We start from the raw sequence: 22,298 nt of genomic DNA, 5'->3' as shown, positions 1-22,298 counted from the left end.
GGCGGTTTCAGGCCTGAGTCTGGTATCCTGAACCGGACGACGCGGCTATTTTCATCTGTGTGGTCTTTCGGCTCTGCCTGTATCCTGTCAATCATTTAAAAATAGACTGACCACCTATTGTTCACACCTTTTCTACACGATCACATTGCAAATGCTCACATGTCCTGAGGTCATACAGTATAATCATTCATGATCGTATAGAAACCAGAGACAAAACACAATTTCAATATTTCCCTTCTAACTGAGGCGCTGTGAGCCTCTGCTGGAGCGTTCTCTGCTCCTCAGATGCTCTGCTGTGGACCACAGCTTGTCTTTTTTTTCTTAGTGTGGTGAACGACTGCTGCTATAGAGCACGCGGTGACAGGAAGTCGGTCCAAACATGACAGGAAGTACACAGAAATAGGTGCTTAGATAACTGCAAAGAGTTTGTAAACTCTTTTTCCATGAAACATATATATAAGTAAGAGTGTCTCTCACACAGTGGTGGGATGTGTTCACATTATTACTGCAGCTTAGATACATATCTGCCTGCACCCACCAAATTACAAGAAGCAGCTGCATGTTCACATGGTAATTACCAGTAATAGTGAGTAATAGTTTCCGGAGGGCAAAATCAAACTAGAGTGAAATCCAGCATTGATGTTATGCTGCTGCAGAAGCGGCACACATAAAGACTCTTGCTTGTCTTGGCAGAGCAGAGGCCTTATGAGGCGTTCAGGGCATTCCGACTTTCCCTCGCTGCCACAGTTGTAACAATGAGGTTGGAAATCACATTCTGTTACGCAATCGAATGCAGATAAGATCAATCCGCGCAAAGTTTTCCAGCCCATCTGCAGCGCCTGCTGGGTGACTGCAGGTGCCGGCTGGTTTCGTGCCAGCGATGGAACGCTGGTTTGCTGTAACTGCTTACTCATGTGCCTATAGCACAGGATATGTATGAAGACACTGCTGCAAACAGAAGCAGATAGACCCACACACATTCATTGTTTAGTATGTTTGACAAGTTATAGTTAAACTCTCTGAATTATCACCTGCTGCCTATATGACATGAGGGCTGATCGGGGGGAAGGTCAAAAGAAAAGCATAGATTATAGAATCAGGCCTAAAGCTGGTAGAGCTCCATGCCTTCTCCATATGATTTTCATTTCCTGCTCTGCTCCTCTCACGTCTGAAGTCATCTGTGACCTGAAGTATGCCACATTTCCATGGCTTCAGCAGTTCTGGTCGTGTTCTCATTTTCATACAATGGCTGCACTCTGTCCACACATATTCAGTGTCTTGTTCAGGTAATTGCGTCTGCACGTCCCTCTAGGGCCCCATTCATATGTTTGCATGTGGCCCCGGGTCACGAAAGTCTCGTGGAAGGAAAGAGGAGACTATTGTATAGGCCGACTTAAAGATCATGGAGTCTAGCAGATCTAAACCACAGGGCCTGTGGTTTAGATCTGCTAGACTCAGGTCACTTACACTCTACATGGGATTGACATGTGACTGCAGAGTGACTGACAGCTGCACAAAAGGGAGACCTTATGTAATAATACTTCAAACTTACAGGATTATGAAACACAATTTACAACTGACACAGACGTAAAAAAGTTTTGTTTATTTTTGTGTATGTGACAAGAGAAAATGGACAAAATATACATTCCTTGGCATTTTCTGTTCTAATTCTACATTTTTGTCACATATATGTTACTTTTAACAACACGCATGCAGGAAGAGGACGGGAGCTAAGAGAAAACAGCAAAATCATGACTTGATTGAACCCTAAACTGACAGAACAAGTTGCTTTCCTGGAGAAAAAGTTTATTTTCTCATTAGGATTTAGGATTTTGACTCTGATCACCTGTTTCAGTGTGGATTATAATGTTGATTGGAGGCCGGTTGTTGTCCTCTTCATTGTTTGTGTGTTATGTACCTGCAGTCCTGTGTGTTCCTGTGTGTAAAACCAAGTCAATGTAGTAAACGATGAAATAATTCTGATCTTGCTCGTCCTCTCTCAGCTCAGTAAAACAGATTTTGCCATAAAACCTAACAACGACATCAAACATCCCATATGAACATATTTTACATTTGACACTCTCTGTTATTAACCTGCCTCTCATGACCTAAACACCAGAGCAGAGCTTCGTCTGTGGAATGGAAAATAAAGCAGATTCTACCCTCCCGCGTCCTGTCAAGCCTGAGCCTATAGAGATCTCTGTCATTTTGGGTTTGTGATGAAGAGGTGTGAGAATGCTGCAGTGTGACCTCCGGCTTCCTGTGAGAGCGAGGTTTGGGACGTTACCCCTGTGAAAGATTCATGGCTCCATTAAAGGATTATGTTTAATCCTCCGAGAAAAGCCACCACAAGCTGAGTGCAACCAAAAAATACTAACAGTTTTTTGTTTTTGTATGTAGAGATGATGTAACCTGTGCACCTCTCTGTTACCCCCTGCTGTGCTGCGACCACAAGCGACCCACTAACGATGCTCTGGGTCCTAAAACCAGTAACCGTCTCCTTATTTGTACAATAATCCTCTGTAATTCTCTGTCTCGTTTACACTGTTTGGCACTGACAGCATCAATATTAGGAAATATTTAACCCAACAGCCTCCACTTATCTTCTCTTACATTTCAGCAACCTGATCCATATCTATACCCGTTCTGACTGCACAGTGGAGCGGAGCAGCAGTTCTCCATTCAGCGTGATGGTGTGTGTGTGTGTGTGTGTGTGTGTGTGCACCTACAGGACTCAACGTGGAAACTTTGCCATGCATGTCGCACCAGGGAACATTTCTTGCTCTCACCATAGCACCGGTTCCTGGCGGCCATTCTTCCTTCTGTCGTCAAAGCGAAGCCTGAGGGGAAACTTTACCTTAGACAAACAGAGGAGGAGGCGACAGGCCGGTCCTCTGCAAAATAAATAAGCACCGTGTGTGTTAGCACAGGGAGAAACGCCTGGAGTTGATGTTCATCTTGGTGAGTCCCAGGTGTTTGAGGGGGGTGGACAGGGCGAAGGCCGCCTTCATGGGGATGTCACAGAGCAGGTCCGACTCCTCGCCGCACTCCTCCAGCTCGTACGTGGCATCATCCAGCATCTCCTTGTGGCTGTGGCAGATCTTCTCCACCTTCAGCCGGTGGATCTCCACCCTCAGGCGGATCAGCTGACGGGCTAGGCGGTTGTCCTGGACTTGCATGTCTCTCTGAGGATGTGAAAAGAGAGAAGTGCATCAGGGAAAAGGGAAATAAAATCTTTGCATTTCTGATGCAGGAGTTCCCAGGGTGAAGTGAACTCTTGTTTTGTTTTTCTCATCATATCTCACTGACATCTGATCATAGGGGTTTGCAAGGCTGACACTGTTTGTTTAGAGTGTGAGGATCACATGGAATCAGCCATGCAGTCACCTGTAAGCAGGAAACTCACGCAAAGCAGAGCGCTGCATGGGAACACTTTAGTCTCATACCTGTGCAGATACAGATCTCCAGATATCTATGAGAGATAACTCAGTGTGAGAGTGTTAAAGCAGCCAAACTAAAGCCTTCGCCCCTCCTGTGGGACTCGATCCAGTCACTCACCAGCTCTTTCCTCAGAAACTCCAACGCATCATCGATGGTATCAAAGCCACATATGTTGCGCACGCCGATATCTGAAGTGTCGTCCGGTAAACCTGCGGTCTCGGCGGCTTCTTCCCCTCCTGCCGCTCCCGGGTCAGCGGCAGAGCGGCTCTCCGTCCACGGTTTGCTCCTGACGCGCTCCTGCCACTCCAGGTAGGACGGCCGGCGGGTCTGCAGCTTCAGCTTCTCCGTCAGCGCCTTCACGCTGTCCAGACCTTCGCTCTCACTCTCATCATCGGCCGGGTCATCGGCTCCGAACTCTTTAAAATCCATCTGAAGTGAAGCTGAAGTGGTTTCGTCTCGCGTCCCGCAGAGAGCAGCTGGAGTGTTTGGAGCTCAACAGGTCCTCTGCTCCTTTATAGGGCAGTGAGAGGGACAGAAGAGCGCCTCCCACACGGGACCGAGACTGGATCCCTGCTGGCACTGACAGGGAGCACACACACACACACACACACACACACACACACACACACACACACACACACACACACACACACACACACACACGACTCAACATGGTGATGCTCTGCAATCTGCATCCGAGTGTGACTCTGTGTTCTTCAGTCACTATAAACGGGTTTGTGGTGTTTCCCTTCAAAAAGCAAAGCTGTGAGAGAAATGATCGTGGAGTCGCTTGTCTGCCAAGTTTAAGGACACACTGCCATCTAGTGGTTTACCTGTAAATTGCACCCTCTCTGACTTCTGAGTGCGAGCGTCTGTGTGCGTGTGTGTGTCTGTCTGTGTGCGAGAGAGAGAGAGAGAGAGAGAGAGAGAGAGAGAGAGAGAGAGAGCACATACGTCACATAGAGGGCCTGTGGTGTGAATGTGTGTGTGAGAGAGCGAGACAGAAAGAGAGAGAGAGAGATAGAGAGATAGAGAGAGAGAGTGAGAAAGTGGAATCAAGCGTGATCTCATCTACAAAAACACCCTGAGCTTGCAGTGTGTGTCACTTCTCAGAGTTTGTCAGGAAATGTCGACTTCCGCCTTTTCTTACCACATAACTTTTCATTTTCTGTCTCTTTCTCCTCCCCCCCCCCCCCCCCCCTCTTTCTCGCTGTGCTCTCTGTGTATATGTGAGTGAGCCACCTGTGTGTGTGTGTGTGTGTGTAGGTGCACATAACGGCTTGAGTCTGTGAAGAAGAGTGTGAAGCTGCATCTATTTATAGGCTCCTTATCTTCAAACAAACAGAGCGCTACAGCACTGCTCGGCTGTGTGTGTGTGCATGCGTGTGTGTGCATGTGTGTACGTGTGTCTACATGTGTGTGTGAAATCACAGGGAGCTTGTTTTCATTTTCATTCTGACCAAACGGGAGGCGAGGAAGTGATTTAAGTGGAGGCAGTGAGTGTGTGTGTGTGTAGTTGAGACGATGGAGTTCTCTGAGCACATCAAGACCGCTAACGTGGAGGATGTGCTGCTCCGCCAGCCGCTGCACCCTCCGACCCGCGGCACCCTGTGCGTGACCGGCCACCACCTGCTCTTCTCGGACAGAGCCGAGGGCGACACCCGCCACGTGCTGCTGCTGCTCCGGAACATCGACGCCATCGAGAAAAGGTGAGAAAAGCTGAAAAGCCCTCACGACAACACGGACCAGCTGTTTATAGTGTGAGGGAAACATCGATAGAAAGCTGTAAACACGTGACATCACCGTATTCATACTGAATATCTGCTCTCATAATCAATACAGGCTCATGGTGTGTTCAGGCTCCACATTCCTCCAGAATACCGTATTTGATTATTGCTGATTTGTCACAGAAATGATCCGGATTCCAGTGAAATCTTTATATACTACACTGAATATTATCAAATACTTGGAATAAAGACTTGATGGATATTGAGAACATTAAAGATAAAATGACATTTCACCATAAACCTGCAGATACACTGAGTCAGTATTTGCTCAGATTCTGTGTGCTGCAATACAAACTATATAAACTCCACATTCCTTCATATCTATTTGAATCATTTGTCCTTAATGTGTGTTTAGAAGATGTTTAGATGCTGTGTGTTCCTCTGAGGCAGCTGCTGGCTCAATCTCAGCCAACAGCACAAGACTTAATGAACAATCTCTACTGGATTTAGAAGAAGTGTTCCCCTTTATACATGAAATATGATTCTTTAACATGTATCTTGTCAGTAGTGAAGTAACAGCTGTATTTGTTTACACTCACACTTCTCCAAGGTAAACTCATGAACATATAGCTGTGTTGTACCATGAATGAATGTCTAATTACATTCTTCCTCAAATCTCTTTATGAACCAGTGTGGAAAACCTTTCGTTGTATCCCAGCCTGCTCTGTAGATCAGGCCACCCCGAAAGGTCGGACATCATGTGTGTGTTCAAGTGTGTGCTGTGTGTGCTGCTTCACTCGCCTGCAACGCTGCACATACGGAAATGTGCCAATCTGAGCAAGATTGCAGTAGCGCGCTTTGTTTCCACACACACACACACACACACACACACACACACACACTCTCACCTCAGTGGTGTGTGTCGCTTGCTGTTAGTGCAATTTTTGCGACGCTGCTTAAACAAGACGACACGTAAATGGTTAACAGTCAGAGGTGTTCATATATTTGAGGGGGGGGTGACTGGATATGAACCAAAATTGTCAAGCCTGCTCTTTAGACTGAGAGACAGAGAGACAGAGGGAGGGAGACAAAGCTGAAGAGAGACAGTCTCCCTCCCTCTCTCTCTCCCTCTCTCTCTCTCTCTCTCTCTCTCTCTCTCTCTCTCTCTCTCTCTCTCTCTCTCTCTCTCCATCTCTCTCCCCCCTCTCTTTCTTTGGAATGCAAATGTTTGTTAAATAGTGAGCTTTCATTTTCCATTTGAGGTGAGCTTGTATGCGTACAGTGTGCAGGCCTGTTAATGATCCAGTCACACAACCATTTATCAGCAGGACAAACCCCCCCTCCCACACACACACACACACACACACACAGTCCAGCTGACTGGTTTTATCCTGCTGTCTTCCTTTCCTGCAGTGCTCAAGTCAAAACAAGGGGGGGGGGGGGGGAACGACACAGGGATATTGTTTCTAATGTCTGGCATGTGATGCACCTCACTTTGTGTGTATACATGTGTGTGTGTGTGTGTGTAGGATAGCTACATCCTCAGGGACAATCACTGTGAAATGTAAAGACCTGAGTGTGCTGAGGTTTGACATCCCAGGCATGGAGCAGTGCCTCAACATCGCCCGCTCCATCGAGGTACAACAGATAAGCACTTCATATCAGACTTCCCTCCTGCTTTCTGCTCTGCTTTCCCATCTGATGAAGCTCTCTCTCTCTCTCTCTCTCTCTCTCTCTCTGTCTGTCTGCAGACCCTGTCCTCTCTGGACAGTGTGTTGGAGACGTACCCCTTCTTCTACAGACCGGCAGATCACAGCCTGCAGGATCAGTGGGGCCTCTCGTCCACAGAAACATACTACACTCAAATGGTGGAGCTAGTAAGCAACATTTACAACTACGCATTCTTTTGTTCGTGCTTGTGGCTATAACACACACACACACGCACACACGCACACACGCACACACACACAGGAATGGACTCATATGTACATGCAACAATGCTCCAACATCCACATGACAGGAAAATGCCATGGAAACTGACTGGTGGGGTGAAGAATCAGGATATCCTCCTGTCACCATTGCCCTCTGTTAAGCTCTGTTTCACTTCAGAATGTGCTGTTAGAGTCTTTGCTTGCTCAATCCCACACCGTCCTTAGGACAGACAAGAAGAGTTTTGTTCAAGCTCCCATATCAGTGCACATCCATCCTGTGGGATCTCCCTGTTCTGGACTATAACATTTGATTGTTACAAAAGAAAATGTACAGTTATTGTTGTGATCAGAGACTTTAATGCAGCTTGATTGCCGCCTTCATCTCCTCCTCTCTGCTCTGTTTGCAGCATGACAGGTGGAGACTGACTGAGCTGAACAGAGACTACTCAGTGTGTCCCTCTTACCCCACATCTGCCATCGTCCCCAAGGCCGTAGATGATGACATGCTGGTGAAAGTGGCTAAATTCAGACAGGGAGGACGATTCCCTGTGCTGTGCTACTACCACAGGAAGAATGGCATGGTGATGTACATCCTCTCTCTCTCTCTCTCTCTCTCTCTCTCTCTCTCTCTCTCTCTCTCCCTCTCTCTTTTGCTATCATCGGTGGTGTTTACTGAAATCGAAAATTTCAGGTGATGGTGCGCAGCAGTCAGCCGCTGTCAGGAGCCAATAGGAAGCGCTGCAGGGAAGATGAGCTCCTCCTCCAGGCGGTGATTGAAGGCTCGGACAAAGGTTTCATCATTGACACTCGCTCCAGTCAGCAGGCTCAGCAGGCCCGCATGACTGGAGGAGGGTTCGAGTCCAAAGCGTGCTACGACCGCTGGAAGAGACTGCACAGACAGATGGAAAGGTGTGTGTGTGTGTGTGTGTGTGTGCGTGTGTGTGTGTGTGTGTTGTGGAGTAAAAAGAATGGTGAATAATTTTTCCTATCACCTCAATTTCATAATTCTTAATTTTTCATGTTCTGATGAAAGTCGATGCATGTCACCATAGTAACTTAGTCTTGAATCATCTGTAAGCCAGCGACGCAGTGACACAATCGTGCAAGTCATTTAAAGAAAGTATGAAGATGACAATGCTCTCTTTCACAACTCAACAACACAAAGATGAATAATAGTAAAATGGCAACATGGAAGTTTAGTTTGGAGCCCTGTGAACATATGCACATAATGAGGTGTATATGCTGTGTGTGTGTGTGTGTGTGTGCAGGGGTAAAGCGCTCCAGGAGAGTCTTATTAAACTGGTGGAGGCCTGTGGTGATCAGTCTCCCAATATGGACCGTTGGCTCTCTAAGCTGGAGAACTCAAAGTGGCTGTCTCACGTCCAGACGGCTCTGTCCACCGCTGGCCTGGTAGCAGAGTGTGTGGAGAGGTGGGTGTCATGGCCGCGGTGTGTACGGAGTCTATAGTTACATCCTGTAAGAGATCAATACTTTAGTGCTTCTATTGGTTTTGTCCAGGGACGGACATTCGGTTCTGATTCATGGTTCTGAAGGGACGGACTCCACGTTGCTCATCAGCACTCTGGCTCAGCTCATCATAGAGCCTTGCTGCCGCACGCTGGAGGGCTTCCTGGCCCTGCTGGAGAGGGAATGGATCCAGGTGAGTGTGTGTGTGTGTGTGTGTGTGTGTGTGTGTGTGTGTGTGTGTGTGTAAACTGATCACTGGAAATGACACACAACATGAGCAGTGTCTCTCTAAATAAGGAAGCATGATGGTTATCAGATATTCACACAAATGTGTTTCCTCTCTCCAGGCCGGTCACCCTTTCCAGCTGCGATGTGCTCATTCCGCCTACTCCCACGCTCGTCTCCAGCAGGAGGCGCCGGTGTTTGTGCTGCTGATGGACTGCGTGTGGCAGCTGTGGCGGCAGTTCCCTCTGGCTCTGGGCTTCTCTGAGGCTCTGCTGCTGAGGCTGGCGAGCGAAGCCTACGCCTCCAACTACGGGACCTTCATCTGCAACAATGATCAGGAGAGGTCAGATGCTCTTCCTCTACGCTTCTCTCTGGAGTTACTAAGTATTGTTTTATGTTCAGGCCAGCGTATTATTCAAAGAAGACAACGTTAGCCGCGGCCTGTTTGTGATGTGCTGTTTGTAGTTTTTCGTCTTGTCTCACTCTTTGTCGTCTGCTCTGTTCTGTCAGGGAGGCTCAAGGAGTGAAGACAAAGACTCACTGCTTGTTCCAGGCTCTGCTCAAGCCCAGCGAGAGAGAGCAGTACACCAACCCCCTGTATGAGCCCACCAAGTTGGCAATCTGGCCCTCCATCCACCCTCAGTCCCTGCAGCTGTGGAGAGGTGAGAGAGTTTCGTCTAATCATAAAATCTATTCTGATTCTGATTCTGACACGGCCGTACGCGTGTGTTCTTCATCTATGTCGGCCCCAGCTAACTGAAATATCTCCCTGGTCTCATCCTCAGGTTTCTTTCTGCGTTGGACAGAACAAGCTCATCACCTAGAAGAGGTCCAGGAAGAAATAAGGACCATGGTCACTGAATGGACCCGGCTCATGCTCTCACCTGATGTTTCTGACTTACCGACCTGCTCAGCCTGACCTGATGGATGCTTATACGTGTTTCCTGAGGAGGAGTGATACCTGTGTGCAATTCTTTAAAACGTGTGATGTTTTATATTTGATTTTACAGTAAATCTTGATAAAAATGATTTTGAATCCACATATTAGTCTGTGTGCTTCTTCTGTATATTGTGAGTATTTCCCTTTATGTGTTGACTCATAAATAAGATCAGTAGACTGTGTACACCTCTCAGTCCTGTTAAGCTCAGCTAAACACTCACACACAATGCAAATGCCTGCGCACAGCAAATTCAGCCCCGTTTGCACACATGGAGCTTTGCAAAGTGGAGCTTGTAGTCCTGCTCAGTGGAAGAGCCGCAAGCTCCACAAAGCAGACAAGAACCAGACAGCCCAGCATGAGGTTCCACAGATTCATGTAACCTTTTCATTTGAGCTCTCTTGGTCTCGAGTCTTTCAGTTTATCTCTCAAGGATTCTAGATTTGATCGTCACTCAGGTATTTCTTTCCTTATCCTGATTCAGTTCAGCCTGTCTCCACTTTGCATTCCTGTCTGTGATGTGTTGTAACCTGTGTGTGTGTCCTAGTCTGGAAAGGACTGATACTGGACATGCAGTCGAGCGTGCGGTCTTGTGTGTCCTCCATGGCCCGGCTGGCACCCTTGTGCCGAGCCTGCCAGGGTTTGCCGGGCTGGAGGTTCAGCAGGTGGAACAGCCAGAAGACCTCCTGCAGCCCCCTGCACTCTACAAACAACCCCCGGATCCTCATCACAGGTAAACACGCCTTCACTTTAGGTTTTTCAGTTACTCAAACACAGTACAGATGCAATGAAGGTTTAGTGCCTTGCTCAAGGACCCAGGAAGAGCGGCTACAGGGAAGTAAAACCTGAGGGAGGATTCATACAATAGGAGCATCAGAGGCTTTTGTAGGATCATACAGACGTGTGTGTGCTGCTGTGTTTTAGTTTTTGTGTTGTTTGTACCGTCTGATAGTAGCAGGACCCCATTTTAACCAACCACAAAGGGCTGCATGCAGACAGGGGAGGCCCCATCAAAGGGCCGGGGGGGGCGGGACTGCAGGGAGAAGAATAGCCTGTTGTCACTTTTTGTCCCTGGATGCAACAGCAACAATATACTTTTATTTTCATTCATTCATTCACTCTTTAAATGTGGACATGTACGATGTTTTGAACGTGTTTGTTTGTGTGCAGGTGGGCTTGGACAGCTGGGTGTGGGGTTGGCACGGTTACTGAGGTGAGATATTTACGCTTAACTGAGACTTTGCACTTCGTCAAAACATTCATTAGCATAACTTACATATCACTCACACTGTAGGAAACAATATGGAAGAGACAATGTGATCCTGTCAGACATAAAGAAGCCTTCACCAGAAGTTTGCAGCAGTGGTATGCAAAGTCTTTTACTTCACCCATTCCCCTCACGTTTTCATGCCTTGAAGTCGTCTCCCCACCTCCCTCTCTCTTCCTGTCAGGCCCGTTTGTATACGCTGACGTGTTGGACTACAAACACTTCAGAGAGCTGATAGTAAATCATGGCATCACTTGGCTGGTCCACTACAGCGCCCTGCTTAGCGCCGTGGGCGAAGCTAATGTGGCTTTGGCGCGCAAGATCAACATCACAGGTGTGCTTGAACACAACGCGAAGAACCCGTGGATCAGCTTTTAGTGCATCTACTTTGTTTCCCCTCTTTTCTTCTGTCTGTTCAGGTCTTCATAACGTGCTGGACTTGGCCTTGGAGAACTCCCTGCGCCTCTTTGTCCCCAGCACCATCGGAGCATTCGGTCCTTCTTCCCCGCGTGACCCGGCGCCTGACCTTTGTGTTCAAAGGCCCCGAACCATCTATGGGGTGTCTAAAGTGCACGGAGAGCTCATGGGGGAGGTGTGGCCATCGAAACAATGTAACATCCTCAACTGATTTACAAAGTCTTGCTAGAATATCTTCTTTGCACGTTTTTCTTCTAGTATCTCCATCATAAATACGGTCTGGACTTCCGCTGCCTACGTTACCCTGGGGTGATATCGGCCAACACATCACCTGGGGGAGGAACAACAGGTGCTGCTCCGATTCACATCAGCAGCACACACACTGCATTACCACACATTCCTCTCTGCTAAGCACTCCCATTATTCCCATTCCACAGACTATGCTGTTCAGATCTTCCATGATGCCCTCAGCACAGGTCACCACGAGTGCTACCTGCGCCCTGACACTCGCCTTCCCATGATGCACGTCTCTGACTGTCACCGTGCCACAGTGGAGTTCATGGAGACTTCAGAGTGCCAGCTGTCCCTGCGTACCTACAACATCGCTGCCATGAGCTTCACGCCAGAAGAGGTGGCTCAAGAAATTCGCAAGCATCTCCCCCACCTCAAGGTCACCTACAACCCCGACCCCGTCCGGCAGACCATTGGTAGGTCTGAGAAACTATGGCACACCCAACATCTACCAATGAGTTTATCCCTTTTTACAGAAGCCTTTTGGGACAACATGCTTTTGCACTCTACCATTGCCTCACTGGTGTAACTGTGGGCATCAGACATTTAGTTATAATTATGTCTAAATTTCAAGCCTTGGAAGGGTTTACCTCAGAGACTAGACAAGGAGCCCCCAAATGTGTAACAGTAAGTGTTTTAGCTGTTATGGAAAGTGACAATGCATCTACCAGTTAGATCAAATCCAAAATGTTTGTTGGGATGTTGTTTGCATCTGTTATTCCAGCGTTTAGGAATAGGAATGGGCCTAATGGGATCACCTTAACTGTCATTTTGCAGCAGACAGCTGGCCGGTGAGATTTGATGACTCCAACGCCAGGAGGGACTGGGGTTGGTCTCCGGCCTTCGGGCTTGAGGAGCTCGTCTCAGACATGCTGCCCTCCATTCGAGAGAAGAGGACCAGTGAGGGTTTTCCAGTCAGCTAGCAAAGCCTGATTGACAAAGACTGTGTGAGCTCTTCAGCCTGCATTTACACACAATACATTTAATACGTGAGCCTTCACTCACACACTCACAAGCTGTGTACTAGAATCTTATAGAATTCTGGTATATAATAACGTTGAGCAAGCGATTGTTTACAAAATAAGAATTTTCAGGCTCTCTCTCTCCCCCTATCCCTCTCCCTCTCTCTCTCTCTCTCTCTCTCTCTCTATCTCTCTCTCTCACACACACCACTTAAGTATTTTGGATTTTATGGAACAACATTTCGTTGTTGACTTCAGATTTGCTTCATACATTATAGAATGTCACAACAATGCAACCATGGAAAGTCATTAATACAATATGGAACATTTGAGTGAGTAGGCTTTGATATGGCATTTTAAAGATAATTTTCTGGAATTGCAGATAGAATTACTTCTGGACTATAATGACTGATCAAATCCTCATATGAAAATCTGTCAGGAAAAACATTGTTTTGTCGCAAATTATTTTTAGCAATCCACACTAACAATACTTACTATTTTACAACATCATTTATGTAATGTTAAAGATGTCTTGTGGGAAATTTCATTTTCTTCTTATCCTATCTTTCGTATTATCTCCACCCAAGTACAAATAAAATTGGATATTGTTCTTGTCCACGCTGATCCAGCTGTTAGTCAAACTGTGGCAACTATACTCACATCCTTTTTATTTATTATTTACAGTATATAACAGGTAATGGTCTCTAAAGGACATTCATGCATTGTAACTTGTACAGTTTCATTAGCTGCTGTAACAGGAGGAACTGCTATTTTGGTTATGTATGGTTAACAATAAAACACCTTCTTTACAATAATATCTTGTTTTGAAAAGATATGGATACAAATTCAGTGTGTTCTGAATCAGACCTTGAATAATAAATTATTATTTATAAGTTATTTACCCAAGCACTGCTGATTATGGTGTTCCTTAATGAATGACATAAAAGGGAGACTTTTACAGTGGAATTCGTTTTAAATTCATTATTATCTTTAATATAATTAAAGATAATAAGATTCACATTTGTATAAAGTGCATACATTTTGACAAATTTCCCTTTGAATTTGCCAAAGTGAATAAAGTACCTTTCTGTCCAATTTAGTAATGTATAATATATTTGACGCCATAATTGTATCGGCGTTAGTTTCGGTGACGTCACTACTGTTGAATTAGCAGCGGTGAGTTAGCTAGCTCGCCTGCTGCAGTACTCGCCGGTTCCTACAGAGGCGCACTTTCTTCATCCGGCTGGCGACTCAGTTTATAAACGGAGATCCACGTCCGTCATCAACAGCGTCTGCAAATAACCATTTTCTTCAATAATGGACGCGGGATTCTTCCGCGTAAGTTATTTAAACTTGTTTCTGTTGTGTAAAGTGTGTTTTTGCGTCGGGTGTCTTGATAATAAGTGTTTAGGTCGTTCGTGTGCTATGTGTAGTTGCGGTCCGCCATTCAGCTTGTGGTATGGTGTGGGCTTCGGCTATCAACTGGAAACACTCGCGCTTTGGTTTTGCTAATCGTTCAGTCGGTGTGTGTTGGTTCCGTTGTGTACATTCCTTGACCATATAAATGCATTTATTAACGTACATTTTCGTGTAACCTACGCGTATGCACATACTATAATAGGTTGAAAAATGAGAGATACGCGCTTGCAGCAAATAGACGGTACAAACTAGCTTGCCCCGCATTAGCTCCGTGCCTTCGGTGAAAATGGCGCCCGGGCGGCGCATCTCAGCTCCCGTGAGATGGTCACGCCAGCTAATTCAGTAATGTTTGCTTCTGCACGGGGACATGGACGTCGTTGTAGCCCAGACACATTCGTTTTCGGTTGTGTTTCTGTTCGACTCATTGCTCAGTTAAAGGATGTCCGTCTTTTTTAGCCACCTAGCTGTGGTTACAACAAGCTTCAGCCGGCCTGAAGCGTAGCTCAGTGGCTAGCAGGCTAACAGTTGGCCTCGCCAATGAACGTGGATGTCGTTTCCCAGACTGTGCTCGTTGGCTTTAATGCAGGGCCCAATCTTACAATGAACTTGTATCACTTATAACACAAATAAGAAGAAAACGTAACAAGCCAGTGTTTATGTTGAACGGCGCCTTTTAAGCTTTGATCTACATGCACGATGTGAAACAGGCGCGCGCAGCCCGGGACTCATACGGAAGTCGAGCAGCTTTGATGATGTCACAGACTTGAAGCGCATTGTACTCCTGTGTTGTGTGTAGCTGTGGTTACACTACTGTTTGTCAATGAATCTTTTATTGTGTATCTTGCAGGGCACAAGTGCGGAACAAGACAACCGTTTCAGCAACAAGCAAAAGAAACTGCTGAAGCAGCTGAAGTTTGCAGAATGTCTGGACAAGAAGGTACAAGTCCCTCCACTTAGTGTGTACATGTTTAGATCTTTGTATGGAAGCTGAGCCCTGGACACTTTGTATATCCTCACTGCTCTGTCAGTACTTTGCCCCTCAAATCTGTGTCTCTATCAACTTGCCCTTTCCAGTCAGTTAATGTGTGTGTATCCTGTGTTGACCCTCAGGTGGACATGACCAAAGTGAACCTGGAAGTCATCAAACCCTGGATTACCCAGCGAGTGACAGAGATTCTAGGATTCGAGGATGACGTCGTCATAGAGTTCATATTTAACCAGCTTGAGGAGAAGGTAATGTCTTCTATTGTGGGTATCTTTTTGTTTTTTTTGCAAAACTGTCTTGCGTTGAGGGGTTTGGCTATTGCTGCTAGTAAGAAGGGAAGTAATGCACATTTTAGTTAATATAAAATTTGAATGCGGAAAGTATCAATTGGTATGAAATGGATTTCTATTGACTCTGTTGTTGCTGTTATTTGAGAAAGTGCCTTTATTCCGCAGTCTTCTAATGATGATGTGATTTATGATTTAAAAGGCCTGAACCAATATGGATGTTATGCCTTGCATCAGAAGTATAGCACCAACACCTAATTAGCTCTCTCCTGAGCCCAAAGTCACTGAGCCCAACTCTCCCTTCATGATGCAGTGTGTGGTTTGAGGTGAGTTATATGCAGGGAATAACAATATCATGTCAGTGATAGACCCACCTGTACAATACCATAGTTATATCCTCCACAGGTGTTTACAGTGCACAACTGTTCCAAATCCCCTTAAAAAGTAGGTGGAGTAATAGGTTGATAACAAAGGAGAAAACATTTGCAATAACTCATTGGTAAGAGTAAAGCTTTCCTTCATTACATCCTCTAACCTCCCACCTACCTACCTACCAGAATTGTAAGGCTAAGCTCCACTGATATGTTTAAAGACTGCAGACTGCATGTTCCTCATTCCTTAGACCATAGCTGTATTAAATTGAATAGGTGTACTTACAAGGGTCCATGTCCAAGGGACCTCCTTTGTTTGTTGTATTGTTCCTCACCCACATTTTACTCCACATGGGGTTTGGCAGCGTAATGGCTAACTTCCATTACACAGGCATGCCCCTTTTAATTAGAAAAAGAAAGTGAGTAAACTCTCCCAGTTTCTTGGATCCTAACTAGGATCTGATCCCATAGTATCACAGCTACATGCATGTCTTAGTCTGTGACACGTGTATAACCAGCTAAAGTTTGTTCTTTTAAAGGTGCTGCACACCCTTAAGGTATCTTTCTTGTTTGAGTAATTGTAAAAGAGACTCCAGCATTAAGCATTCAAATGTTTGACCTTTATTTTGTTATACTCTATGATTTGGAGAATCTGTAAGACTTAGTTATTACCTTTTAAACACCCAGCAGATTTGAGGTATCATAGTATTTTTTTTCGTATCAGTTGTTTAAATAAAACCATTTTTTGTGTAACTGTGTACTCATTATTGCTTGTTCGTCTCTTGCAATTTAGATAAATGATATAACATTAAGCTCAAGGTGGTTGAGTCTCAAGCAGTAGGGAGGCGGAAGCAAGCCAAGGGAGCTCCGTACCCACTGATTCCACGGGACTCACTGAAGACACCGGAACTGTACTTGCAGTGTTGGGTTTTAATGCACTCCTGTATTGTGGTTATCTGTTTTTATCTCCTGAAGAGTAGACTGTGGGGAGACTGGAACAGTAAGAGTGGGCAGGCACAGATACATGCAAGGTAGCTGGGGTTGGACTGAGGGAATCAAAATGAGATAAACTAACTTTAAGCTCTGGGGAATAACAATGTGACACGGGCATAACAGCAGTATTGCATGCAGTTGGCTAACTTAATGTTGCTATATGTCTCCCCTCAGGTAGCTCCACTCTCAGTTTGATGAGTTTGTGAGTATGATTAAATCCATCATGCCCTTTTGTCATGTTACTGAGTCCGGTATTGGACCAAGAGATGTTGAATATTCTAGTATCTACTTCTTTGAATATGGTTAATGTGCATAGCAGTGAGGCGTAGGCTAGTGAGGGCTGTGGGGTAGGCAGTCCTGTTAGCGGGATCCTACCTTCTACTCCGAAATCTGCTTCCGTGTTTCAACGACCATCTTGTTTTTTCTTTTCCCCCATCATGTGTGTGTTGCAGCACCCGGATAGCAAGATGATGCAGATCAACCTGACAGGCTTCCTGAATGGAAAGAACGCTCGGGAGTTCATGAAGGACCTGTGGCCGCTGCTGCTGAGTGCCCAGGAGAACATAGCTGGGATCCCCTCGGCTTTTCTGGAACAGAAGAAGGAGGAAATCAAACAGAGACAGGTGAGATTCTCTCGCACAGACTTGAAGGCAAGATTTGACGGTGATAATGTTGTAATAACGTTTTTATATGTTTTTTCATTGTGACAGATTGAACAGGAGAAGCTTGCTTCTCTAAGGAAGGTGGACGAGGACAAGAAGGACAAGGACAACAGAGACAGAGCTCAGTCAAAGAGCCCAAGGAGGTGAGGAACAGTGTAGATAAGGGGAACAGTTAACAAATCAAAGCAAATTTAGAGATAGCATGAAACTGAATGCTTCAAGAGAACCTCACCCTGATTGCCTTTCTTCTTCTTTGTTCAGGCGGAAGACGAGATCGCCATCACCAAGGCGAAGGTCGCCAGTGAAGAGGGAAAGGAAGCGCAGTCCCTCACGCTCTCCACGACGCAAACCCAGCCCCGGTGCAGGCAGCTCACCCCCTCCCCCCCTGATGGAGCTGCCCCCAAAACCTGTGGAAGAACACGTGGATCCTGAGGCGCCAGTCAAAGCTGTGCCTGAGCCAGTGGTCCAAGAAGCTCCTCCTTGGTGAGCAGAGCACTTCTTTCATTCTTGAAATTGTGTTCAAATGTATGATTTTTTTTATCCGTGTAACATTTGTGCGTTACCCTGTTGCTCTGCAGTGAGGCACTCGTGGAGACGGTGAAAGCAGACTCGGTGGCCCAAGTCAAAGAGCAATCTCCAGAAAAGAGTCACAAGAAGGAGGAGAGGCCAAAATCCAGAGAAAGGGAGAAGGACGGCAGAAGGGACCGACCTCGTCACCGCTCCCGCTCCCATTCCCGAAACCGCAGACGGCGCTCTCGGTCCAGGTAATTTCTTCACACTTGTGGTACTAAGGAGGTGTGTAAGGGCCTAGGAAAGGGTCAAGTCATCTCATCTAAATGAAAAGGTCAATTCAAAGCCCTGAACTGTTTTAAGACATCTTAAGTCTACATTTTTAATCCAGACGGATGATAGTAACTTCTGTTTCTGTCTGTGGGAAACGAGACGGTCTGCTTAGAGAAACACGTTTGACAACATGAAACTCGTATGTTAAATTTCACATCCTTGTATCGGCTCATGTGGACTGTCTGAAGCATTCTAAGCTCTCCTCTGCCCTTCAGGTCTTTCTCCCCTCGTAGGAGACCGAGTCCCAGGAGGAGAATGTCCCCTCGTCGTCGCAGCCCCCCCAGGCGTGGAGGCACCAGCTCCAGACATAATAGACACAGACGCTCCCCTGTCCGCAGGTCAGCCAGCTGCCACAAAACAAGAAACTGAGAACTCTGACCGTACGTGCTCTTATATTGGAAATTAAACTGTTGTTCTAACGTTGTGGCCTGCAGGAGGCGCTCTCGCTCCGCCTCATCCTCTGGAAGCAGCTCCTCCGGCTCTCGCTCACCTAAGAAGCTGATGAAGAGAATATCCACCTCACCACCCAGGAAGCCACTCCGCCGCCCCGAAGCCTCTATGAGCCCTCCAGCAAAGGACCGACGCTCACCCTCCCCCCGGGCCAGAAGGGGGCGGGGCTCTGCCTCCCCACCCAGAGCACTGGGTACGTACACGCCTGTCATGTTCGCCTTCAGAGAGCACGTTTAGTCCCAATATCTTCTAAATGGACAAAATGTCAAAGGTTCCTTTGAATATGAGACTTAGGTGAAGCCGATCCAAGTGATTCTATTTTGGTTCTCTAAATCTGAAGAGTATCACTGACACTGCTCACTGTATCACTACATTGTTGGGGACTACAACTGAAGCCTTGTGTGCCAGTGTGTTGTTGGTATAAACATGCTGTAATCACTCTCTGCTGTCAGATATCAGGTGCTGACACCAGATCAGAGTCTCCTGTGACTCTACAGTCAAGGGTTCAGAGTTATATATCGTATAGTTCATTGATATTTGCATCTAAATATGTGAAAGGATATAAAACATAAGCCTTGATTGTGGAAGAAAGAGGAAGTGTATCTAAAGGTCCCTGTCCTTTTGTTTTTCAGGTCTGAAGCGTAAACCAGGAGAAAGGAGCGATTCCCCCGACAACCTCAAGCCCCGCCCCTCTGAAGGGTCTGACTCAGGTAAACATTTAAACCTGTTTGAAGAACAGAAATTGTGTTTAAAATGTCACAAAAGGTTCACAAATGCCTGCATGCATTTCAGACTCAGTTACTGGATAGAAATATGAAAAATTAACAAATGAATGGGGAACCTGATTGAGCCCAACTTTAGTTATTTCATTCATCACTTTACACACAGTAAGCAGAAACTAAGGGACGGCAGAAGTGTAAAAGCACCATGGTGTTGAAACCTGAGGAGGAGAACTTAAAGCCACGTCTGTTTCTCTTAACTTTGTGTGAACATTCCATCCTTTCTTTTTTCAGAGGAGGATAAGAACGAGAAGGGAGCGACTGCAGATTCAGTTCAGCAGCGACGTCAGTACCGCAGACAGAATCAACAGTCTTCTTCAGGTAAATGTTTTCATCTGTTCTTTCCTCGCCTGTCCTGTGTTCTCACACAGTGCGGTCCTGACCCCGACCTCTTTTATGGCCTTCAGATTCAGGGTCTTCATCATCAGACGAAGAGGCACCCAAAAGGCCAGTAGGAGGTCCAGGTGCTAGAAACGGAGACGTCAGGAGGAGACGCAGTCGCACACCGTCCCCACGGAGACGACAACGCGATCCCTCTCCAAGGTTAGAAAGGGGATTTGCTGTCTGGATGACTTGATCTGTATTTGATAGAAATCAGATTTGTTTTCTTTGTTCATCTGTATCATTTAATTGTTTGTTTGTACTCCTTTTAGGAAAAGACGCTCTCAGTCACCAATGATGCGCAGACGCCGCACTCCCTCTCCCCCACGCCGCCGCAGATCCCCCTCCCCTCCTAGACGCCGGTGCATGTTCTTTCTATCTCTTTAGTTGCGCTTTACATTGATGATAAAGCAAAGAATTTGTGAATAATTGTCTTTGCTCTTCAGGTCTCCCTCACCACCGCCACGTCGACGATCTCCATCTCCAAGGCGATACTCTCCACCTATCCAACGACGCTACAGCCCCTCTCCTTTGCCTCTTCAGAAAAGGAAGATGTCCGGCTCTCCCACCAGACGCCCTTCTCCAGGGGTGAAGCGACGGCCCTCCAGGTCCCCCAAGCGCAGGAGTTCTCCTCCTCAAAAGAGACGCACGCCTCCCACTTCATCTCCTCCCCGACACAGGAGGAGCCCCATGTTGCCTTCCACCCGGCCAAGCAGGGACACACGATCACCTGTCGCAGCGTCCAGCCGCCTATCCCCGTCTCCTGCTAACCGTGGTCGCCCTGTCAGGGGTTCTACTAGTCCACCGGGACATTTTGAGACGTCTCCAGCCAACCAGCGGAGGCAGCCATCCCCGTCCCGCTCTGGCAGGCCCATCCGCAGGGTGTCACGTACTCCAGAGCCACGCAACAACCAGAGGTAAGCAAGGCAGCAGCTTCTTTAGTGTTGGGGTTCTAGTAGAGATGATGTGCCATTGTGCCTCTCATCCTCACGTCGCCTCTTCCTTCTCCACAGACCTTCACAGAGCCCCCAGCCTATAAGGAGAGCATCATCCAGATCTGTTTCACCTCCACCAGCACTGGGGCAGAAACGTCCAGCCGTGGCCTCTGCCTCCCCCTCACCGTCTCGCTCTGCTAGTCGGTCACCACCTCCGGCCAAAAAGGCCAGCAGTGGATCTGGCAGTCAGTCGCCCAACAAGGTTTAACTTTTTAAACTTACTAACAGTTTAAAATGATGACTGGCTGTAGGTTTACATTGCGTGTGATCTGATTTCATATTAATCTTGATGTCTTCTTCAAATCTACTTCATTGCAGAATTCAGACGTTGACAACAGTGGAAAGAAGAAGAAAAAGAAGAAGGAAAAGAAACACAAGAAAGAGAAGAAACATAAGAAACACAAGAAGCACAAGAAGGAGAAAAGTGCTGTCGCCGTGACCGCAGAGGTTCAGGAGAACCAGGTGATGGAGGAGGATGGAGAGTCAAGAAAGGTGATATCTGTTTCCAAGACGTTTGTGTCCTGCACCAGCATTCTGAAATGAATTCTCAAGTTAACTTGTAAGGGTCAGTCAGAAGTAAATCTCAAAACCTTTCTTCTAGGAATCAGATAGTGAAGTAGAAGACAGTTTGGATGACTTGGAGAAGCACCTACGGGAGAAGGCCCTGCGCTCCATGAGGAAGGCCCAGCTGTCTCCATCACAGATGTCCTGAAGGGGGCGCTGTTGCTACATCTTTTTCCACTTGTTCTTAGAATTTTGTCATTAACCTGGTTCAGCTTTAGAATGTACAAATTTAATTCCTGAGTCTCTTGTTTTTCTTTTTACAGGTGTGGTACATTCTGAAGTGTGAGTTTGATTAAGAGCTTGATTTGTCTCATAGTGTACTCTAAACTGTAAAGATGCTTGTGTTGTCCTTCCTAAATAATTGAGCAGGGGAATTGTTTTACTTCAGAGGTTTGAGTTGGATAAGTTTCTGGTTTTTCCACAGCATACTGTAGAGTCCATGGAGAATTTGATTGCATGTGCAGTGATTGTTTCAGATGTGCATGACCCCACTGACCTTACAGAGTGTTGGGCAGGAGCATACTGTTACTATGGTCTCCAGGGGATACAGTAACTGTTGTGTGCACTGCAAGAGGTTGAGGAAAAAAAGTTTTTGTCCCATATTGTAACTGATGTGTTAAATCTTGCTGTTATTTCTGACTCTAAATTGGTCTTCATTTTGTTTCGGGCTAAACTCCACACACCAAGCTGGTCAATTATGTGGTACTTTTGTTTTGTATTCAGTACCCCTGACTCGTCATCCTTTCAAATTAAATGATTTTTATATAATCTTTGTTTTTGTCTTCAAATTCAAGTGTTTGGGTGTGGGATTCAATGGAAGTAGCATGATTGAGCGGAGGAAGCTTTCAAAAGTAACATTTTTCTTTCGAAAGTAAGTACAGATGAATGCAGAATTCACTTTTT

The 22,298-nt window shown here is 46.4% G+C and overlaps 4 protein-coding genes across 8 annotated transcripts; 3 read left to right on the top strand and 1 right to left on the bottom strand.

The window, feature by feature from the left end:
- Positions 1 to 1,588: 1,588 nt before the first annotated feature.
- fam167b (family with sequence similarity 167 member B) lies at positions 1,589 to 4,008 on the bottom strand. The gene is made up of 2 exons (XM_076161516.1): positions 3,559 to 4,008; positions 1,589 to 3,185 (listed from the first exon to the last, which is right to left on the bottom strand). The coding sequence occupies exons 1-2, from the start codon at positions 3,868 to 3,870 to the stop codon at positions 2,922 to 2,924; spliced, it is 576 nt and encodes a 191-aa protein (XP_076017631.1). The 5' UTR covers positions 3,871 to 4,008; the 3' UTR covers positions 1,589 to 2,921.
- A 556-nt stretch (positions 4,009 to 4,564) lies between these two features.
- On the top strand, positions 4,565 to 9,833 carry LOC143009509 (myotubularin-related protein 9-like). 2 transcript variants are annotated; one of them, XM_076161513.1, is made up of 11 exons: positions 4,565 to 5,150; positions 5,860 to 5,916; positions 6,698 to 6,806; positions 6,920 to 7,045; positions 7,507 to 7,680; positions 7,791 to 8,008; positions 8,368 to 8,529; positions 8,618 to 8,759; positions 8,914 to 9,134; positions 9,302 to 9,453; positions 9,577 to 9,833. In XM_076161513.1, the coding sequence occupies exons 1-11, from the start codon at positions 4,966 to 4,968 to the stop codon at positions 9,708 to 9,710; spliced, it is 1,680 nt and encodes a 559-aa protein (XP_076017628.1). In that variant the 5' UTR covers positions 4,565 to 4,965; the 3' UTR covers positions 9,711 to 9,833. The 2 variants fall into 2 exon arrangements, with proteins under 2 accessions (XP_076017628.1, XP_076017629.1); XM_076161514.1 differs by lacking the exon at positions 5,860 to 5,916.
- A 460-nt stretch (positions 9,834 to 10,293) lies between these two features.
- Positions 10,294 to 13,459, top strand: tdh2 (L-threonine dehydrogenase 2). The gene is made up of 8 exons (XM_076161686.1): positions 10,294 to 10,462; positions 10,900 to 10,942; positions 11,024 to 11,094; positions 11,181 to 11,330; positions 11,416 to 11,588; positions 11,672 to 11,762; positions 11,851 to 12,120; positions 12,482 to 13,459. Exons 1-8 carry the CDS (start codon positions 10,300 to 10,302, stop codon positions 12,625 to 12,627), a joined length of 1,107 nt encoding a protein of 368 aa, XP_076017801.1. The 5' UTR covers positions 10,294 to 10,299; the 3' UTR covers positions 12,628 to 13,459.
- A 417-nt stretch (positions 13,460 to 13,876) lies between these two features.
- On the top strand, positions 13,877 to 22,163 carry srrm1 (serine/arginine repetitive matrix 1). 4 transcript variants are annotated; one of them, XM_076161570.1, is made up of 17 exons: positions 13,877 to 14,004; positions 14,933 to 15,022; positions 15,196 to 15,318; positions 17,174 to 17,344; positions 17,432 to 17,526; positions 17,645 to 17,866; positions 17,962 to 18,147; positions 18,442 to 18,564; positions 18,661 to 18,869; positions 19,309 to 19,386; positions 19,690 to 19,776; positions 19,863 to 19,998; positions 20,109 to 20,198; positions 20,283 to 20,753; positions 20,850 to 21,033; positions 21,150 to 21,323; positions 21,440 to 22,163. In XM_076161570.1, exons 1-17 carry the CDS (start codon positions 13,984 to 13,986, stop codon positions 21,449 to 21,451), a joined length of 2,472 nt encoding a protein of 823 aa, XP_076017685.1. In that variant the 5' UTR covers positions 13,877 to 13,983; the 3' UTR covers positions 21,452 to 22,163. The 4 variants fall into 4 exon arrangements, with proteins under 4 accessions (XP_076017685.1, XP_076017683.1, XP_076017687.1 ...); XM_076161568.1 differs by having other exon boundaries at positions 21,433 to 22,163; XM_076161572.1 differs by lacking the exons at positions 13,877 to 14,004; positions 14,933 to 15,022; positions 15,196 to 15,318 and adding an exon at positions 15,439 to 15,683 and having other exon boundaries at positions 21,433 to 22,163.
- The last annotated feature ends 135 nt before the right edge of the window (positions 22,164 to 22,298 follow it).

This window comes from Genypterus blacodes, unplaced genomic scaffold (genome assembly GCF_046128005.1).
Source record: "Genypterus blacodes isolate CSIRO-AG114 ecotype Tasmania unplaced genomic scaffold, CSIRO-AGI_Gbla_v1 ptg000112l_1, whole genome shotgun sequence".
NCBI lineage: Eukaryota > Metazoa > Chordata > Actinopteri > Ophidiiformes > Ophidiidae > Genypterus > Genypterus blacodes.
Note: the sequence above shows the minus strand (reverse complement) of the source record. Positions and strands in the feature narration are given on the sequence as shown.